General features: G+C 53.6%; 1 protein-coding gene across 1 annotated transcript in view; it reads left to right on the top strand.

Annotated features, from left to right (window-relative positions):
* PPARD (peroxisome proliferator activated receptor delta) overlaps positions 1–12,436 on the top strand; it is a 75,160-nt gene extending 62,724 nt beyond the window's left edge. Inside the window, exons 4-8 of the mRNA XM_082847820.1 lie at positions 8,899–9,053; positions 9,856–9,994; positions 10,640–10,842; positions 11,022–11,472; positions 12,119–12,436. Of these exons, the coding sequence (XP_082703946.1) occupies positions 8,899–9,053; positions 9,856–9,994; positions 10,640–10,842; positions 11,022–11,472; positions 12,119–12,366 (1,196 nt within the window). The 3' untranslated portion in view covers positions 12,367–12,436. The remainder of the gene's footprint in view (positions 1–8,898; positions 9,054–9,855; positions 9,995–10,639; positions 10,843–11,021; positions 11,473–12,118) is intronic.
* Positions 12,437–18,019: the final 5,583 nt, after the last annotated feature.

An 18,019-nucleotide genomic window follows, 5' to 3' on the forward strand; every position in this document is an offset into this window, starting at 1 on the left:
AGATGGGGTTTGGGGGACAGGGAGCCTGGCCCTCTGCTAACAGCATCATCATGGGGTGCAGGGCAGCAGGGTGGTTAAGGACTGGAGCCAGACAGCCCAGGGTCACACTCCTGCTCTGTTGCTCATCAACTGCAGGATCTTGGGCAAGTTGCACCCCTTCTTCCTGTAAAACAGACAGGGATTATAGGGGACGTGCACACAGGCTTTTGTGAGAATGGAATGAGTTAGCCTGTGTAATGCACGTTGTCAACATTATTACTCCACCTCTCCTACCACAAGGGATCTGGGACAAATGTGCATCAGCAACATGCCAGAAAGATCATCTGTACCTGTGATTGTTAGGATCAGTCAGAACACACAACTCAATCTGGTACTAATTACACATCATCAAGGTGCATTGTAATTAGGCAGATGCTAAGCACTTAGTGACAATGACGGGAATTAGTAATGCTTTTGTGTAGCCAGACAGATTTTAGCTTCTCTTGTCTAACTTGTTGGTTCCCCTTTATCTACTGCCAGCAGCAGTGTAGACGTTTTCCTCTGGTACTTTGTACTGTGGTGTCCTCATCTTCATCGTCATCATCATCATGCTATGTCCACCTTCAAGGGCACCCAGACGCTGCACCCCCCCCCCCCAGCCCCTTCAGCCCCTGGGTCTCCCTGCTGCTGCTGCCGCCCCTTCCCTGCTCCCTCCACCCGAGTACCAGCACATTCAGCTGGTCCTTTCTCCCTTCCCTCAGAGGGTACTCAGCGTCATTAGAGGATGTGCTGCTGGGAGGGGCATCCTGATTTTGCTGCTGGCTTCAGCTGAAGGGGATCCTGACCACAAGTGGTGATTCAGAGCAGATGAGCAGGCCTGCCCCACAAAGATGCGCTCTGGCTCCCTGTGTCTGCATGGGGAGAAGGAGGCAGGTGGTGTCAGGAGTTAAGTCAGGGTGGGGGCTCTTGGGGTGGGACAGGCTCCTGCTTGAGCCTGCACCTAAGAGAGGCCTGAATCCTTGGGCCTTGCTTGCTGCTGTGAACCTACAAAGCAAAGTCCCAGGATTTTGCAGAGGTTCTTCCTCTTCGGGGCACACGGTGGGGTAGGGTGAGGGGAGAGCCATCATCCAGTGCCTCTGATCCCACCAGACACCCTGGAACAACCAAAGTAGGCCCAGTGTGATTTCAGGGCTTGCGAGAAGGTATCCCCTATCCCCCAGGGTAACCTACTCCCTGTTGGTTGGCTGATGGCTTTGCAGACCCAACCTTTCTCAGGAGAGAGGAATGAATGGCTGACCTGCACACAGGACCTGCACACAGTGTCCTGAACTTGAGACAAGCGGGGAGGCTTAGGAGGCAGAGAGGAGACACTGGAAGCTAAGAATGAGCAAGAGTTGTCACTGAGGACACCAAGGGAGAGTGGACGAGGAAGAGAGGGCCCTGGGGTTGGTGGCCTCACTGCCTACCCCAGCCCACACTGCCCCCATGGCTGGCCCAGGCACGTAGAAGTACCTGCAGTATGGTGTCCTGTCCTGGGGTTTCCTACACACGCTCTGGGGACCATATCCCCAAATGATAGGCTGTTTGCATGCAGACCAGAGCGTGCTAGCTTGTGCGAAGTGGGCGAGGCGGGTATGGTGATGGCGTCTCGGGGAGCTGTACTGGTGGGGTTTAGAGCACGTGGGGAGACGTCTGGGGCAGAATTTACCCAGCCAGTCTCACAGTGCTGTGTATGATGTTGTGTTTAATAGATTCCATTTATCAATAAATGGATGAATTGGCGGTAGAAAGACTTACTTGTTCAGTAATTGAAATGGAGGGGGCTGTTTAACCTAATCATTAGGTGAAAGCCATAGTATATAAAATTCTACAAGACAAACCCCCCACCAGAAAAACAGAAGCAGGTAATTCACGGTAAGACAAATACAAATGGCCAGAAAACATGAAACATTTTTCAGTCTACTCAATAGTCAGAGAAGGAATCTTCAGATGAGATGTCGTTTAGCCTGTCAGATTGGCAGCGAGGCCTGGGTTGGCCAGAGGGTGAGGACGTGGCCCTCCAGTAGTCCCTGAGGGTGGAAGGGGCAGCTGGGCAGTGCAGGCCATTACTACTTAGCGTGCATTCCTTTGACCCTGCAGTTCCTCTTTTAGGAATGTATCCAGTGTAAATACTTGCTCAGCATGCACAGAGATTTCCACACTTATCTATAGGAGCACTGCTCATAATAGCAGAAAATTAGAAAGTGTCCATGTGTGGGGAATTGGTTATATAAACTGTGGTAGAGCCATACGGTGGGATGCTCTGCAGTCATTAGGTCTGTGTATACTGACAGGGAAGTAAGTTCCTGACAACTTGGGGATCCCATTGTTTAAAAATCCTTATAGGGCTTCCCTGGTGGTGCAGTGGTTGAGAGTCTGCCTGCTAATGCAGGGGACACGGGTTTGAGCCCTGGTCTGGGAGGGTCCCACATGCCACGGAACAACCGGGCCTGTGAGCCACAACTATTGAGCCTGCGCATCTGGAGCCTGTGCTCCGCAACAAGAGAGGCCGCGATAGTGAGAGGCCCGCGCACTGCGATGAAGAGTGGCCCCCGCTCGCCGCAACTAGAGAAAGCCCTTGTGCAGAAACGAAAACCCAACACAGCCAAAATAAATAAATTAATTAATAAACTCCTACCCCCAACATCTTCTTAAAAAAAAAAATCAAAAAAAAAATCCTTATATATCTTAGAAGGCACTGGAAGAGGACACTCAAATAGCTAGTGAGGCTACTCTGAGGAGTAGGATTGTGGGTGGAGGGGATCTATCAGATGCTACCTGTGTGCCCTTATGTGTTTTTCTCACCAAGCCTGCAGTATTCTCATAACTTAAAAAGCAAATGTGTTACTTTCTTTAAAAGGGTAAAATTAGTTGTTGTTGTTTTCTTTAAAAAAAAAAAAAGCCAGCAGGTGAGGGGCCCTGGAGATAGAGCTTCTTGTGTTGGGGATCACACAACCCAGGGCTAGAATCCCATATCTGCCCCTGTGGGCTGTGGTCCTTGCCAGTGCCCTTACCTCTCCAATCTCAGGCTCTTTGCCTTTTAAGGCTGCATCCTGGGACTTCCCTGGTGGTCTAGTCTTTAGGATTCCAGGCTTTCACTGGGGTGGCCCAGGTTCAATCCCTGGTCGGGGAAGATCCTGCAAGCTGCGTGGTGTGGCCCAAAAAAAAAGCTGCATCCTGCCCATCTCAAGGGCCGGCTGGGTGAGCAGTCAGTGGTGGCATATGACATGCCCCAGGCGCTAGTCAGCACGTGCTGGCTCCCTGCCCCACCCTGTGGGTCTATGACTTTGGCCTCTGGAGTCCCCTCAGGGACCCATGTGGATGAGGCACAGTCTCAAGCCCTGAAACAGCAGGAAGGCTGCACAGTTTGCTTTCCTTCTGACCCTCCAGAGGTTCTGCACTGACCCTGTGCATCTCTGTACCAAGCACCTGCCAAGCCCCTCCCCCCACCCAGGAGGCGGGCAGGAGAGGCCTCATCGTTAGCGCTCAGCAAAGAGGAAGCCCGCGTGCCCGGGTCCCCCGGCTGGGCAGGGGCAGCTGAGCCAGCGTTCACCTCCCACTCCCACCCTCTTCCTCTCTTGCTTCAGTGATGAAGGTCCCAGTCACACCCAAGAAAGAAGTCAGGGGTCTCAGCGCAGGGCTGAGGAAGATAAAGTGTCCTTCCTCTTGGCCTTGGTGCCTCCTCTCAGTCAGCAAGTGCTTGGTGGGTGTCCAGCAGGGGTCGGCCATCCAGTGAAGGGCAAGACTGAGTGCCTGCCCTGAGGAGCCCACAGTCCAGGCCAACAGAAGTAAGGAGGCTGCTTGGTAACCCAGCCCCAGAGTCCTACAGAATTGGCCCTGACTTCAGAAGCTGTTTGCCTTTGGGGCTCTGCCAGCAAAGTAAATAGACAGGGCTGTTCCCTCTGGGCCACCCTCACAGCTATGACAACAACCTATCTCCAGTGATGGAGACTAGATATACAGGAGAACTCTTGACTACACTAATGACGTGAATAAGGTCAATAGCGTGTGTTTGCTAAACCTGTAATCAGAGATGGTGCAACTGATACTTCACTCTGCGTGACAGGGGTAGTGCTTATGCTGAGTCCAAACATTTGAATAATGGCATAGTGTTATCCTTGGCAGTGAGCGTCTCATCGTTTATCATAATCACGAACTGTTGATTAGTAGTAATGAACACACGTACACACATACACGGAAAGTCACAGAGTGCAGTGGGTAAGAGCTCAGCCCCAGGGGTTGGATGGTTCTGGGTGATAGTTCTCATGCTGCCACTGTGTTAGTCAGGGTTCTCTAGAGAAACAGAAACAAGAGGAGGTGCGTGTGTGTGTGTGTGTGTGTGTGTATGCGCGCAGAGAGGTTTATTTTAAGGAATTGGCTCATGTAATTGTGAGGGTTGGCAACTCGAAATTCTGCAGGCAGGCCAGCAGGCTGGAGACCTGGGGTTGTTGATAATGTAGCTCAAGTCTGAGGCAGCCTGGAGGCAGAATTCCTTCTTCCTTGGGGAGGCCTTGGTCCTATTTTCTTCAGGCCTTCAACTGACTGGCTGGGGCCTGCTCACATTGTGGAGACTCATGATTTAAATGTCAATCACACCTAAAAAATCCCTTCACAGTAACAGGTAGACTAGTGTTTGACCAAAAGCTGGATTCCATGGGTACTTGGCCTGGCCAAGCTGACATAAAATTAGCCATCAGAGCCACTGTCAGTGTGTCACTTAGCCTTCTGAGCCTGTTTCCTCACCTATGAAACAGGCGTTAAGAAGACCTGCCTGAAGGGTTGTTTTGTGGGTCACGTGAGGCTAATGGTGTAAAGTGTCCAGTAGAGGGCCTGGAACACAGTAGGCATGCACTAAAAAAGAGGTGTTATTGCTTCAAACACACAGCTCTTGCAGGGACTCAGATTTAGGGTCAGATCCCAGTCCCACCATGTATTGGACAGGTAACCTCGGACAGATTCCGCAACTTCCCGAGCCTCAGTTTCCTCACCTTTAAATGGTGGCAGTTACTGTCTTCCAAGATGATTTGAAATGGTACTAATGAGCATAAAGACACTAACACGTTCGGCACTTAGTAGGGGCCTGATAAACGCTGGTTCTTTCCCCTTCCCTCCCAGGACTGGTAGAGGCAGGCCCTCAGGAGGGGTTTGGGAGGCCAGGCAGGCAGGGTGTGGCTGGGGCAGAAGTTCAGAGGTGGGGCTCAGGGCCCAGATGATGGCCATCAGGTGAGCAAGGGCATCTTCTGAGAGCAGAGGAGGAGGCCAGGTGAGAGGACTGCCCTGGGCTGGCCCAGGAGAGTGGCTTTGCAGGCAGACAGCCCTCAGAGGGCGAGCCCAGGGTGTCTTCCATCCAGCATGCCTGGGGGTCCCTGAGGCAGAGGATCCCTGAGGCAGGGGCTCCCAGTGGGAGGGAGGGCCTCTTGGAAGCCCAGTCTCCTGCTAAGAGGTCATGGGGTGGGGGGACCTTCAGAAGCTGGTCCCTTGAATGGGGAGCATTCTGCCATCATTACTTTTGGGTAGGATGTGATGGTGATTGGAGGATAAAGTCTTAAGCCAGGTGGTCAACAAGGAAGAAAGAGAACCTTTATCTTTGGAAAACTCACCACGAAGTGATGGGATACCCCAATACACATGTACCCCACAACAAAACCTACCCCTGTAGGATACATACACTCCACCCGCCCCAGTCCCTCATCTCCCCTGCCTCTTTCTACCTCGTGTGTCAGTTATTCGAGTTCTCTTATTCCCCTCAAATAGGCGGGGGTGGGGTGGGGGGCCCTTGTCCCATCACCCTTCCGCCCCAGGCTTCCCGGACTACCTGTGCCCATCCACCACCTGGGGGGCAGGACACGCCCAGGGCCCCCACGCTGCCCTGGGTCTCTTTCCCCCCCCAGTCCAGTTTGCCACTCTTCCTGACTGGGGCCCCCCTGGGACACTCACCCTGGGCCTCTCCCTACAGTCCAGAGCTCTGGCTGCCTCTGTGGTCCATGGGGCTTGGGCACTTTGGCTTCTTCCAGGGTGAGCAGGGGCGGCGGCAGGCCAGAAGTGAGAGGAGGCTAGGTCTTGTTCGGGGCTCTCCGGGCCTCATAAGCAGAGGACCCTCCTCCCCCACCTTGGGTTTCTGTGAAGCCATGGGGAAGAAGAACAAGCAGCCAGAGGAAGGAAGAGGAACGGTGCCTGCCTGTGTGGGCACATGCTTGGGAGCTGCAGAACTGCAGCTTTCTGATACTAATAAGCCTCATCCTAACTTAAGCTGATATTTCCACAGCACTTCCAAGGTCCAGGAACTTTCTCTGTTAACTCCTCTGCTCCTCACGGTGACTCTGAGACACATGCTCCTGTCACCTCCATTTGCAGAGGAGGAGACAGGCCCAGAGGGCAGAGCTGGGTCGTGAGCGTCGGACCCCCGACCTGATCTCAGGCTGTGTAGCTCCTGAGGCCATTCTCACCCCCTAGGCGGGCTGCTTCTGAGCACCTGGAAGCCAACTTGGGGGTCATCGAAGCCCTAACCTTTGAGCCCAGAGAAGGGAGCAGTCACCTTCCCTGACCACCTCACGTCCAGTCCTGCACCACTCTGCCTGCCCGCCACTGGCCTTGCCACTCGCTACCTTGTGTCCTAGTGTTCTTACCTCAGCTGGTTGAGGGCAGGGTCTGACTCCCGCTCTGCACACAGCAGGTGCTCATCAAATGTCTGTGGAATGAAAAGGTAGGGTGGCATTGCCATGTGCCGTACCAACAGCAACCAAGTGACCAGACACCTGCCAGGCCTCCAGGGCCACAAGGGGGACGAGGAAGACACCACCAAGAGGTGGGAACAGACTGGGATGATAGGTCACTGTGGTCCAGACTCAGTGGAGGAGGTGGCTTTTGAGATCCAAAGGGAATGTGAGTAGAGACGTGCCGAGTCTAGCAGAGGAGGCAGACGTGCAAACCACATAAACAACACCGCTTACAAGAAGTGCCAGAAAGCAAACATGCACACAGACCACACAGATCGGGGGAGGAAGCGCCGGAAACCCTCCCTGCCCGGCGTCTGCGTAGGTCTCTACAGAGCGATTTTACATGTTATCTCGTTTTCTCCCAGCAGACGGTAATGTGAATTCCATTGCCCCCGCGATAACGCGGGCAGGAGCTGCGGGTCCAGCGCAGCCCCTCCGGCCCCCCGGGCGCTGAGGCCAGGACGCCCAGGCAGCTTGAAGACCACTTAGTCCAGAGTCGCTGAGCGCCTGCCCCACGTCCAGCAGCAGCGCCCTGGTGGACAGAGTCCCTGCCCCGAGGCCCTTATGTCCTGGTGCGGGGCGTCCAGTGCTGAGTGAACACAAAGGCTCCGAAGAAGACCAGAAGGGCTCGGCCCCACACCCACCCCACCCCACAGGCTGCCGGCTACCCGCAGCGCATGCGCAGGAGCCGAGGGCAGCCGCTCTCCCAGTCCGTGGGCTGAGGCGGGCGCGGTTACACCCCTTGGAGTGACTGAATTTGAGAGCTAAGGCTCTGTGACAGGCCAGGCTGTTTCAGGAAGCAGGGACTGTATCACCCCTACCCTCCCCAGCCTGGGGGTCTGGTGCTCGCGCTCCTTCCTGCTGGCGGGGTGGGGTGTGGCTGGAGGCTTTCCTGCTGTCACTCCTAGGACCCCAGGGGACACCGGGAGAGCTGGGAGGAAGGTGTCGGGAAGTGGAGTACGCTTTGGTCTCGGGGTAGCTCCATCGTGGGGAGTCAGGCCCTTGTGCAGTGGCCATACTGTAGAGAGGGTGGAAGGCAGGCCTGGAAAACCTTAAGTGTGGGCTGACCGCCGTGGCTTGGGTCTCCCTGCGGAGCTGTCTGCTCTAAGCCACTGCTCCTCTGGCCTGGGGATTTGGCCCCTGCCCCTGAGGAGGTTGCTCAGTCGTCAGGAAGAAAGCAGAGAACAGCAGGTGGGCAGGCCAGCCTGGCAGAGGCAGGGCAGCTGGCCCGTGGGATCACACAGGGGCACTGGGCTGGGGGCAGAGACGGGCCCAGCCAGGCCCCCTTTCCCAGGGAAGGGCTCATTTCTGAGCGTCCAGGGGAGAGATTCAGGAGAGACCCTGCAGCCATTCTCACTAAGTCACCTGACAGCACAAATACCCTGAAGTCGCCTGTGGCCAACTGCTTTCCTCGCCGACACTCAACACGGGGTTCAGATGTATGAACATTTAACAGGAAAACACTCGAGGAAGTTCAGTCTACCGCCCGGTCATAGTGACTGAGATTTCTGCTTTTTCTGCTCTAGCAAGAAGTTTCGTGGGAATGCCTTTGAGCTTCTTGAAAGATCTTTGCAGCATCTCAGGAGTCCATGCAGGAATCAGATTTCTGGGGCGGGGGCTGAGCTCTGCAGAGGCCTGCGCTTCTGTAGCCTCCACAAAACACATTTCACACAATCCCCTGTGGGCCCACACAGTGGAGTCTCTTAAGCCAGGGAGCCACTTCCTAAGGACAGTCTAAAGAGAATCTCTCTACTTCTTCCCTGTTGCTCCCCTCCTCCCAAAACACAACCATCCCCCGCATGCCCTCTCCCCGCCAGCAGTGAGCTCAGCCCAGGCAGGTCTGACTCAGTCCAGATAGTAAGCTGCCTTTCTGGAACACTTCCTGGGTGTCGGGTCTGGGGGAAATGCTTTGGACACTTTCGTCCTCCACCCAGAGAAGCTGTCATTGACCCCACATTCTAGATGTAGACGCTGATCCTCAGAAAGTTGACTCCCAGAGGTCACATAGCCCTTAAGTGGCTGAGCCAAGACTGTGATTCCCGCCCTGCCACCTGGGCTGCCCTGCGGGCTCTGGTCACCTCCCCAGGCCCCCAGGCCTGGCAGAACACAAAGCTGCCCCTGTGTTGTATGTCTGCCGACCTCTCCCTGTGTTGTGTGTCTGCAGACCTCTCCCGGAGCTGCTCTCCACCTTCGCTGCTGGACCAGCTGCAGATGGGCTGCGATGGGACCTCGTGTGGCAGCCTCAACATGGAGTGCCGGGTGTGCGGGGACAAGGCATCAGGCTTCCACTACGGTGTTCACGCGTGCGAGGGGTGCAAGGTACGGGCAGTGGAGGGGTGGCTGCCCATCAGGGCTGTGATCACATGGTGAGTTGACCTGCCAGGAAGGCTTTCCCTGCTGCCGGGCAAGGTCCTGACCATACCCACTGTGGAATTCCTGCCTGGGAGGCAGCCAGGCCCTTGGGCCCGTTACAGGCTTAGCTCTGGGTCCTGTTGTAGAGGAGGGGTTCCCTCGCTGGGCCTGCCCCGCTGGGTACCATTGGTGCCGACCCAGTCACTCACCTGGGCTCTCTGGGCTGCTGGCGCCCCCTGGGGACCTGACACGAGAAGACAGGTAGGACAGGATGAGGGTCTTGGGCTTGAGCCATCTTCCCAAGGTCAGGGTTTCCTGCGCCTCAAACCCCGAGGGGGCTCTTTGATAAAAAAGGAAACGTTATATTTCTTTTTCTGGTTTTGCTTTTGGATTCTTCCTACTAACTGCACACCCATCAAAATTTCACATATTATTTTATTAAACGACTACCTAGAAAAGATGCAGAACCAGGTTGCATTTACGAATAAATCAAGTTAGCCACAGTACAGTTTTGTATCACCAAACTAACAAAGAAGCACTTAAAATAAATATGCTATATTATTTCAGTTATTTTCAAAAGTTTTAGAGTTGTTTACTTTCTTTCTCCCTCTCTCCTCCAATAATATTTCCCCCCCATTACTTCCAAAATTCAGGAATTGTTACATCTCGATGCATAATCAAGCCCCCTGGCACAGCCCAGCAGGCAGGGTTTTACCCTTTCTCCCTTCCTCATGGCTCTTCTCTTCCTCACCTGTCCCCTGTCCCTCAGGGCTTCTTCCGTCGAACAATCCGCATGAAGCTGGAATACGAGAAGTGTGAGCGGATCTGCAAGATCCAGAAGAAGAACCGCAACAAGTGCCAGTACTGCCGCTTCCAGAAATGCCTGGCACTGGGCATGTCGCACAACGGTGAGCCAACCTGAAACCAGGTTTCCGAGAGCCCAGGAACAGAAAGGGGGTGCCCTCAGAGCAGCACCCAGCACACAGTCAGTATGCGGGTCAGCTTTGCCCTTGCTGAGGCCTGCCTTCCCAGACTGCCCAGGACCCGCCATGCTTCCCAGGCCGGGGGCAGTTGCCACCTGTCTGCACCTGAGCCTCACCCTCTCTGGCCCAGAAGGGACCTGGGAATTGACCCTAACTCCGGTAGTGTTGGAAACACCACTCCCGGAACCTTGAGCCTGTCTTGGATGACCTGACAGGGTGTGAAAAGCCACTGCCAAGGCCCAGGATCCCCTCAGGTTTTCTTGGTTGTTGAGGGCAGGCAGGAGCCAGTGAGTGACCACCTGTGTCAGCTGCCAGGAGCGAGGCTGGAGTTTGCTGGAGGCCGGCACTCCCGGGAGACAGAGCCTGCTGGGCTCTGTGAACAAGACAGACAGAAGCCCTGCCCCTCCGGAGCTTATATTCTGGAGGGGTTCCCCAACATTCCAACTTGCTGGCTCTAGAGCTTCTTAGGGCCTTGTGCTCAAAAAGTGTGTCTCCGTCTTTGGCTTGTGTACCTTAGAGGTGCTGGCCCCTGCCCAGGCTCCTCCATGACTGTCCCCCTTCCCCATGCAGCCATCCGCTTTGGCCGGATGCCAGAGGCTGAGAAGAGGAAACTGGTGGCAGGGCTGACAGCAAACGAGGGGAGTCAACACAACCCCCAGGTGGCTGACCTGAGGGCCTTCTCCAAGCACATCTACAGTGCCTACCTGAAAAACTTCAACATGACCAAAAAGAAGGCCCGTGGCATCCTCACCGGCAAGGCCAGCCACACGGCGGTGAGTGTCACTGCTCAGCCTGGCAGCACCCCGGGCTCTGGGCCCTGCTGCCACCTGCCTGACTCCTGGGAGAACCAGGCCTCCTCCCTCCCCTCACTTCGTGGTACAGGCAAGGGGTACGGGGCACACATGGGCGGGGGTCCCCCGAGGCCTGGCCTCTAACGGGGCCTGGTTTTCAGCCCTTTGTGATCCACGACATCGAGACATTGTGGCAGGCAGAGAAGGGCCTGGTGTGGAAGCAGCTGGTGAACGGTCTGCCCCCCTACAAGGAGATCAGCGTGCACGTCTTCTACCGCTGCCAGTGCACCACGGTGGAGACCGTGCGTGAGCTCACCGAGTTCGCCAAGAGCATCCCCAGCTTCAGCGACCTCTTCCTCAACGACCAGGTGACCCTTCTCAAGTATGGTGTGCACGAGGCCATCTTTGCCATGCTGGCCTCCATCGTCAATAAGGACGGGCTTCTGGTGGCCAACGGCACTGGTTTTGTCACCCGTGAGTTCCTGCGCAGCCTCCGAAAGCCCTTCAGTGACATCATCGAGCCCAAGTTCGAGTTTGCTGTCAAGTTCAATGCCCTGGAACTTGATGACAGTGACCTGGCTCTCTTCATCGCGGCTATCATTCTGTGCGGAGGTAAGTGAGGGAGGGGCAGTGGGTCAGCCCCGCACAGCCAGCCCTCCTGGGGGCTGGGCCCTCACTGCAGGGGCCAAGCCTAAGCTCTGACAGCAGGAGGAAGGGTCCATGTGATGATGGCAGTGGAACATGTAAGGCACTAACTGTGTGTGCAGGACCAGCTCCATCTAGTATAGATGGAGATGAGATAGAAAAAAGACTGAAAGGAAATATACCAACATGTTGACGGGGGTTATTTCTGATAGTGGAGAAATTTTCTGTGTTTTACCTGCAGTTTTCAAATTCCAACACAATAAATATAGTAAGACTCACGCTGACAGTGGCATAGAGCTTGCTTCATGCCAGGCACTGTTCCAGTTCCTTTTCCTAAATCATAACTCTTTAATCCTCATAATGACTCTATGCCAGAGGCACTTCTGTTATCCCCATTTTGCAGATGAGGAAACTGAGGTCCAGAGAGGCTGAGTGACCTGCCCGTAGCCTCATTGCTAGTCTGTGGTAGAGAAGAGGTTTGAGTCCAGGCAGGGAGGCCCACTTTTCCCAGGGCCAAGTTGCCCACACCGGTGGGGTTAGGGGAGCTGTCCTGCCCTTCTGAGACCCCCTGTGTGCCTGCTGCCTCCCACACCTCTGCCCTCTGTCCCCACAGATCGGCCAGGCCTCATGAACGTGTCACAGGTGGAGGCCATCCAGGACACCATCCTGCGCGCCCTCGAGTTCCACCTGCAGGCCAACCACCCTGACGCCCAGTACCTCTTCCCCAAACTGCTGCAGAAGATGGCTGACCTGCGGCAGCTGGTCACCGAGCACGCCCAGATGATGCAGCGGATCAAAAAGACGGAGACCGAGACCTCGCTGCACCCCCTGCTCCAGGAGATCTACAAGGACATGTACTGAGGGCTTCTCTGTCCACCAGCCGCTGAGCACTGGCCTGGTGGCCGAGGGGGAATCACACACAGTCGGCCCACCTCCCTCTCCCTTCCCCGGCTCCCTCCCTTCTCAGCTCCTCTGTCTTCTCTCATTTCTTTGTTCTTTTTCTTCCTTCCTCTTTCGCCCTCCCTTTCTCTCTCCCCATCTCCGTGTCTGTCCCTCTTCCTCTTCCTGTGAGGCAGTTTGTGTTATTTCACCAGCAGCACAGAACAGCACCTCTGCTTCCCCACCCCACCCCACCCCGCGCCCCCCCCCACCCCGCAGCAGGAGGGGCCGGGCCTGCCCTCTGCACCAACAGTCCCCTTCTCCCGTCTTCAGTCTTCACAGCAAAGGGCTCGAGCCATCCAAAGAAACACTAAGCTCTCTGGGCCTGGCTTCCCAGGGAAGGTAAGCAGGGCCAGGGCTGAGTGCAGAGCGGCCCCTGGTCACCGGGTCCCTGGCGGAGGATGCCTCCCCCAGCAGGCGGCCCAGCCCGGGCTTTAGCTTGGCTCCCAGCGGGCAGCGCACACCTCAGCCCTGCTGAGCCACCGCCCTTCCCTTCTTTTCACCGGTCTCGCGGGCCAGTGTCACTGATGGCCCCCCGCGCTGGCCGCTGGGGGACACGCGCCCAGCCTGGATAGAGGTGGGGTTCCCTCTGGGTGGGGGTCCCTACACCCCCACTGACAAGGAGCGAGCTTAAAGAGAGGCGGAGGGAGGTAGGGGAGATGGCGAGCTGGAGACTTGCTTCTGAGCCCAGGCCTGGGGCAGGTCCCCCATCAGCACCCCACTCTGTCTGCCTCTCTGCAGCAGCCACCGACTCCGGCCTACAGGTGTCGGCACCGCGCTCCCCCAGGCAGCGCCAGGGCCTGGCCTCACAAGCGCCCCTCCTTTCTCTGGCCTCCCGGAGACACTGGCAGTGGCTCCAGCCCAGCTGAAGCTCACTCCCCACACACACTCCCTCCAGCCCACACACCACAAGCACTGAAATCACTTTACCTGCAGGTTCCACACCTCTCACCCTCCCCTCCCTGAGGCAGGCGAGTGCCCAGAGGGGCCTGCAGGTGGACGGGCAGAGCTGTGCCCCTGTTCCCGAGGCTAGGCCAGATCCCTTGGTGGGCACGGGGTCCTGTGGACCCAGCCCAGCACCTGCTCACAGGGGAGGTACTGGGGATAAACTGATCCTTCTCGTTTGTGACACCCTCTGTCCCAACAACTCTGCTGCCCTCCCCTTTTCCTTGTATTTGGCCCAGCTGGTCACCTGGAACTCTCCCTGTACTGCCTCTGGTGACCAAGGACCTTGCTAGGCCCAGTCCCACTCGTGGCCCCGCCCCTCCCCCTCATCCCCATTGATAAGCACTCACCCCAGAGGAGGGGCAGAAGCACAGCTTGGAGCGCTGCCGTCTGAGCAGAGGACAGAGAGCCTACCCAGGCTGCTTCTCCAGGGAGGAAACAGGTCTGGAGGGGTGAGGGGCTGGCTGGCGTCTCTGAGAAAGGTGGCGGGACATGTGGGGCTAGAGCCCAGGCTTCCTGGGTCCTGTCTGGTCTTCCTTTTGGAGGGGCCTTTCCATGCCTGAGGATCACTCTCTACTGGCAAGATTCTCCCCTCCCCTCCCCCGCCATGCACCCCATCCTCATCCCCCTCCTCAGTTCTGGTACTGAGGATACAGCTCTTCTCAGTGTCTGAACAATCTCTAAAATTGAAATGTATATTTTTGCTAGGAGCCCCAGCTTCCTGTGTTTTTAATATAAATAGTGTATACAGACTGATGGAACTTTAAATAAATGGGAATTAAATATTTAAGAGTTGATTTAAGCTAACTCAGCTTACAGTGTTTTTCCTGGGGGCTGATGAGACCCCTCCCTCTCTTCCACATCCAGTGCACAGAGGGGGAGACTTGGTCAGGCAAATGAGACTGTGGGGTGCTGGCCCGGGTGGCGGGGTCATTTCTGGCTTGTGGGGCTGCCCATCGTTCCCCCTTACCTCTTGCACTGCTTACCACTCCTCAGTCAGCAAGGTTTGTGGAGAACTGAGAAGATGCCATCCCACCCGGAGGGAGCATTTGGGGTGGGAGGGGGAGAAAGGTTACACACCCTCTGAGAAGGGTGTGTGGAACCATGGCACAAACCAGGTTTGGGGGTGAGGGCGTCTGGGAGGGGCTAAGAAGGGCCTGGGAGGAGGCAAGTCCCCTTGGGCCTTGGGTGATATGTGGGACTTGCACAGGTTTTTGGGGGTTTTTTGCCACGCCATGCGGGATCTTAGTTCCCCAACCGGGGATCGAACCCATTCCCGCTGGAGTGGAATCACGGCATCTTAACCACTGGACCACCAGGGAAGTCCCTGGGACTTGCACAGTTTTACCCCACAAGACATCAGGGCTTTCCTCTCCTTAGCTGACACCCCAGTTTTCTCCTTTACTTACAGTGGTACCATCTCCACAGACAAATGAATCAAAAATTTAGACTAAAAAAGAAAGCAACCTTAAGAGAATTAGAAGATACTGTCTTTGTGATAATTCTGTAAAACTTCTGAAACTTAAAAAGGTTTATTATTAAAGGAAGAAATGGGGTCCCAGGCTGGTAATACGCCTGAGGAGCCTGGAAGAAGCAGACGCAAAACCCTTCTGGAGGACAGACACAGGCAGTACAGAACTCCCACAAAATTACAAACATGAAGAGACAGCCTGCATGAAAATAAATAGAATAATGAGTGAAATTAGAGCCCCAGGACATCAAAAAGTATAGCTATTGATTATCATATAAGAGACAAATAAGTTTTATATTATTTAAAAACATAAAGATATGAAAATCATACTAAAGAAACAGTTTGCTTTTTAAGGAAAAAAAAAGACAAACATTTTAAAAGAAATACCTGGAATTTCCAGAAAAAAAATGAGTTAAAAAACAGACACAGCCAAAGAGATCATTTTTGCCCCTCAGAAAAGATCTGTAGAAATTATCCCCAAAATAACATAGGAAAACCAAGATAGAAAATGTGGAAAGGAAGAATAACAATACAAATTCTCATATACTGCAGAAGAGAGTAGAAGTTGATAAAATCAACTTGAAAATTCGGCAAAATCTTGTAAAGTTAAAATGCACCTGTGGAAGCTGTGAGGCATCACCCAGGTTCCACCCCTCAGAACCCAGGCACTGAGGTCCGTGGCTGCTGGGCTCACAGCTGAGTTCCTCTCAGGAAATTGCCTGCAGTGAAGGGGGCCGCCTTACCCAGGATAAGCACACACCCTCCTCAGGAGCAGCCTATAGCCAACATGTGGGGACAAGCCAAGCCTCTTTGCCCCAATTTGAAACAATGTGAAGAATTGTCCAGCTCCAGAATTGGGGCTTCTGTCCTAGGTACATTGCAGTTTAATTTCTCTCCCTACCCAATCCTGCTTCCTACAATTTCTTACAGGTGTTGTTCTCAGGAGCACTCCCCAGTGAGTGTCCTGCAAGTAAACCTCTAAATCTATTTCCTGGAGAAGGCAGCCTGACATAGTACCCTAGAGTGAAAGCCACCAAATTGCACTAAGACTCATACACATGTTCTTTACAGCAAGAGCAAAAACTTAGAAACAGTAAAAATGTCCATCAACAGGAAAATGGATAAATTTGATATATTTATACAATGTTTAAGAAAAAAAACTAGAAGAGTGGGGGAGGGAAAAAACAACCTAGAAGAAACACATGGGGAAAAATTATATGTAATCTTGAAGTGGATAGACCTTTCAAAAATCTCTTGTACACACAGAAGTTTCTAAGTTTCATGCAGTATACAAAAAACTTAAGAGTCTATAAAATAGATAAAAGATCTTACTACATCACACTAAAAAAATTTCTTCCAGTGGGGGGAACACAAAAAAATTTAAATCAACCATGTTAAAAAAATGTGTGACATAATAAGACAAAGGCTAATTTCCTTAATATGTAAAGAGCACCTACCAATCAATGAGTAAAATGTCAACAACCCAAATGGGCAAAGGATATGAACAGGAAAAGAAATGCCTCTAAAACATGGAGAGATGCTTAATCTCATAGTAAGAGAAATGTAAATTAAAACTACAATGAGGGGGGAATTCCCTGGTGGCTCAGTGGTTAATAATCTGCCTGCCAATGCAGGGGACACAGGTTCGAGCTCTGGTCCGGGAAGATCCCACATGCTGCGGAGCAACGAAACCCGTGCACCACAACTACTGAGCCTGTGCTCTAGAGCCCACGAGCTACAACTGCCACAACTACTGAGCCCCAGTGCTGCAACTACTGAAGCCCGCGCAGCTAAAGCCCGTGCTCTGCAACAAGAGAAGCCCCTGCAATAAGAAGCCCGTGCACCGCAATGAAGAGTGGCCCCTGCTCGCCGCAATTAGAGAAAGCCCACGCACAGCAATGAAGACCCAACGCAGCCAAAATAAAACAAACCTACAAGGGACTTCCTGACGGTCCAGTGATTAAGACTCCGTGCTTCCACTGCAGGGGGTGCGGGTTTGATCCCTGGTCGGGGACTTAAGATCTCACGTGCCACAGCCAAAAGAATTAAATAAAACTACAATGAGATACTGTTGTTTTACATAACACATTAACAAATACTAACAAGTTTGATTATATTGTGTTGGCAAGGGTGTGCAGACACAGGCACTCTCATACTGTTGGTGGGAGTAGAATCTGGCACAGCCACCACAGAGGGCTGATTGGCAGCACCTATAAAAAAATTTTTTTTAATAATTTTGATCCAGGGCTTCCCTGGTGGCGCAGTGGTTAAGAATCCACCTGCCAATGCAGGGGACACAGGTTCGAGCCCTGGTCTGGGAAGATCCCACATGCTGCGGAGCAACTAAGCCCATGTGCCACAACTACTGAGCCTGCGCTCCAGAGCCCGCCAGCCACAAGTGCTGAGCCCCTGTGCCACAACTACTGAAGCCCGCACACCTAGAGCCCAAGCTCTGCAACAAGAGAAGCCACCGCAATGAGAAGCCCGTGCACCGCAACAAAGAGTAGCCGCTGCTCACTGCAACTAGAGACAGCCCGCGTGCAGCAACAAAGACCCAACACAGCCAAAAATAAAATAAATAAATTTTAAAAATAAATAAAAAATAATTTTGATCCAGCAAAAGTTAAGGAAATAACAAAGATGTCCAAGACAATTCGTTTCCCAAACTAGTGTCTCAATTTACTGATAAATATAGGAAGTTGATTAAATTCAATTTAAAAATCTCTCCTTTAACTTTTAAGTGAATTCCTCTTATTTCGTCTTTTTAACTTTCCCAACTTACCTCCCACATGGGGCACTGCAGTCTAGTGGAGAGTACATGGGCTCTGGAGGATTAAGATAGGAATTGAGGGGGTGTTAGGAAGGGCTCTTAGAGCTCACAGTCCCCCCTTCTCCTCACTCCCCATCGTCAATGGGCCCAGTCCAATTGTTCTCCACGATGCAAGCTACAAATCCAACAGCCATTTATGCTGCCCAGGAGAGGCTCTGACTGGCTGATATGCTCTCATCTAATCTGGAGTTTCCTCATTAGACAGAGCCTCAGACAAGCCCCCTCCTGGCCACCTCTTAAGGTGGCCCTTGCTGAGGCCCTTAAAGTCCTTAAACCATCCCCCCAGTTTCCTCCAGTAATCATCTAGGGATCCCTTAAGGCCTTCATGC

This window comes from Leucopleurus acutus (genome assembly GCF_964270905.1).
Source record: "Leucopleurus acutus genome assembly, chromosome: 10".
Taxonomy (NCBI): Eukaryota; Metazoa; Chordata; class Mammalia; order Artiodactyla; family Delphinidae; genus Leucopleurus; species Leucopleurus acutus.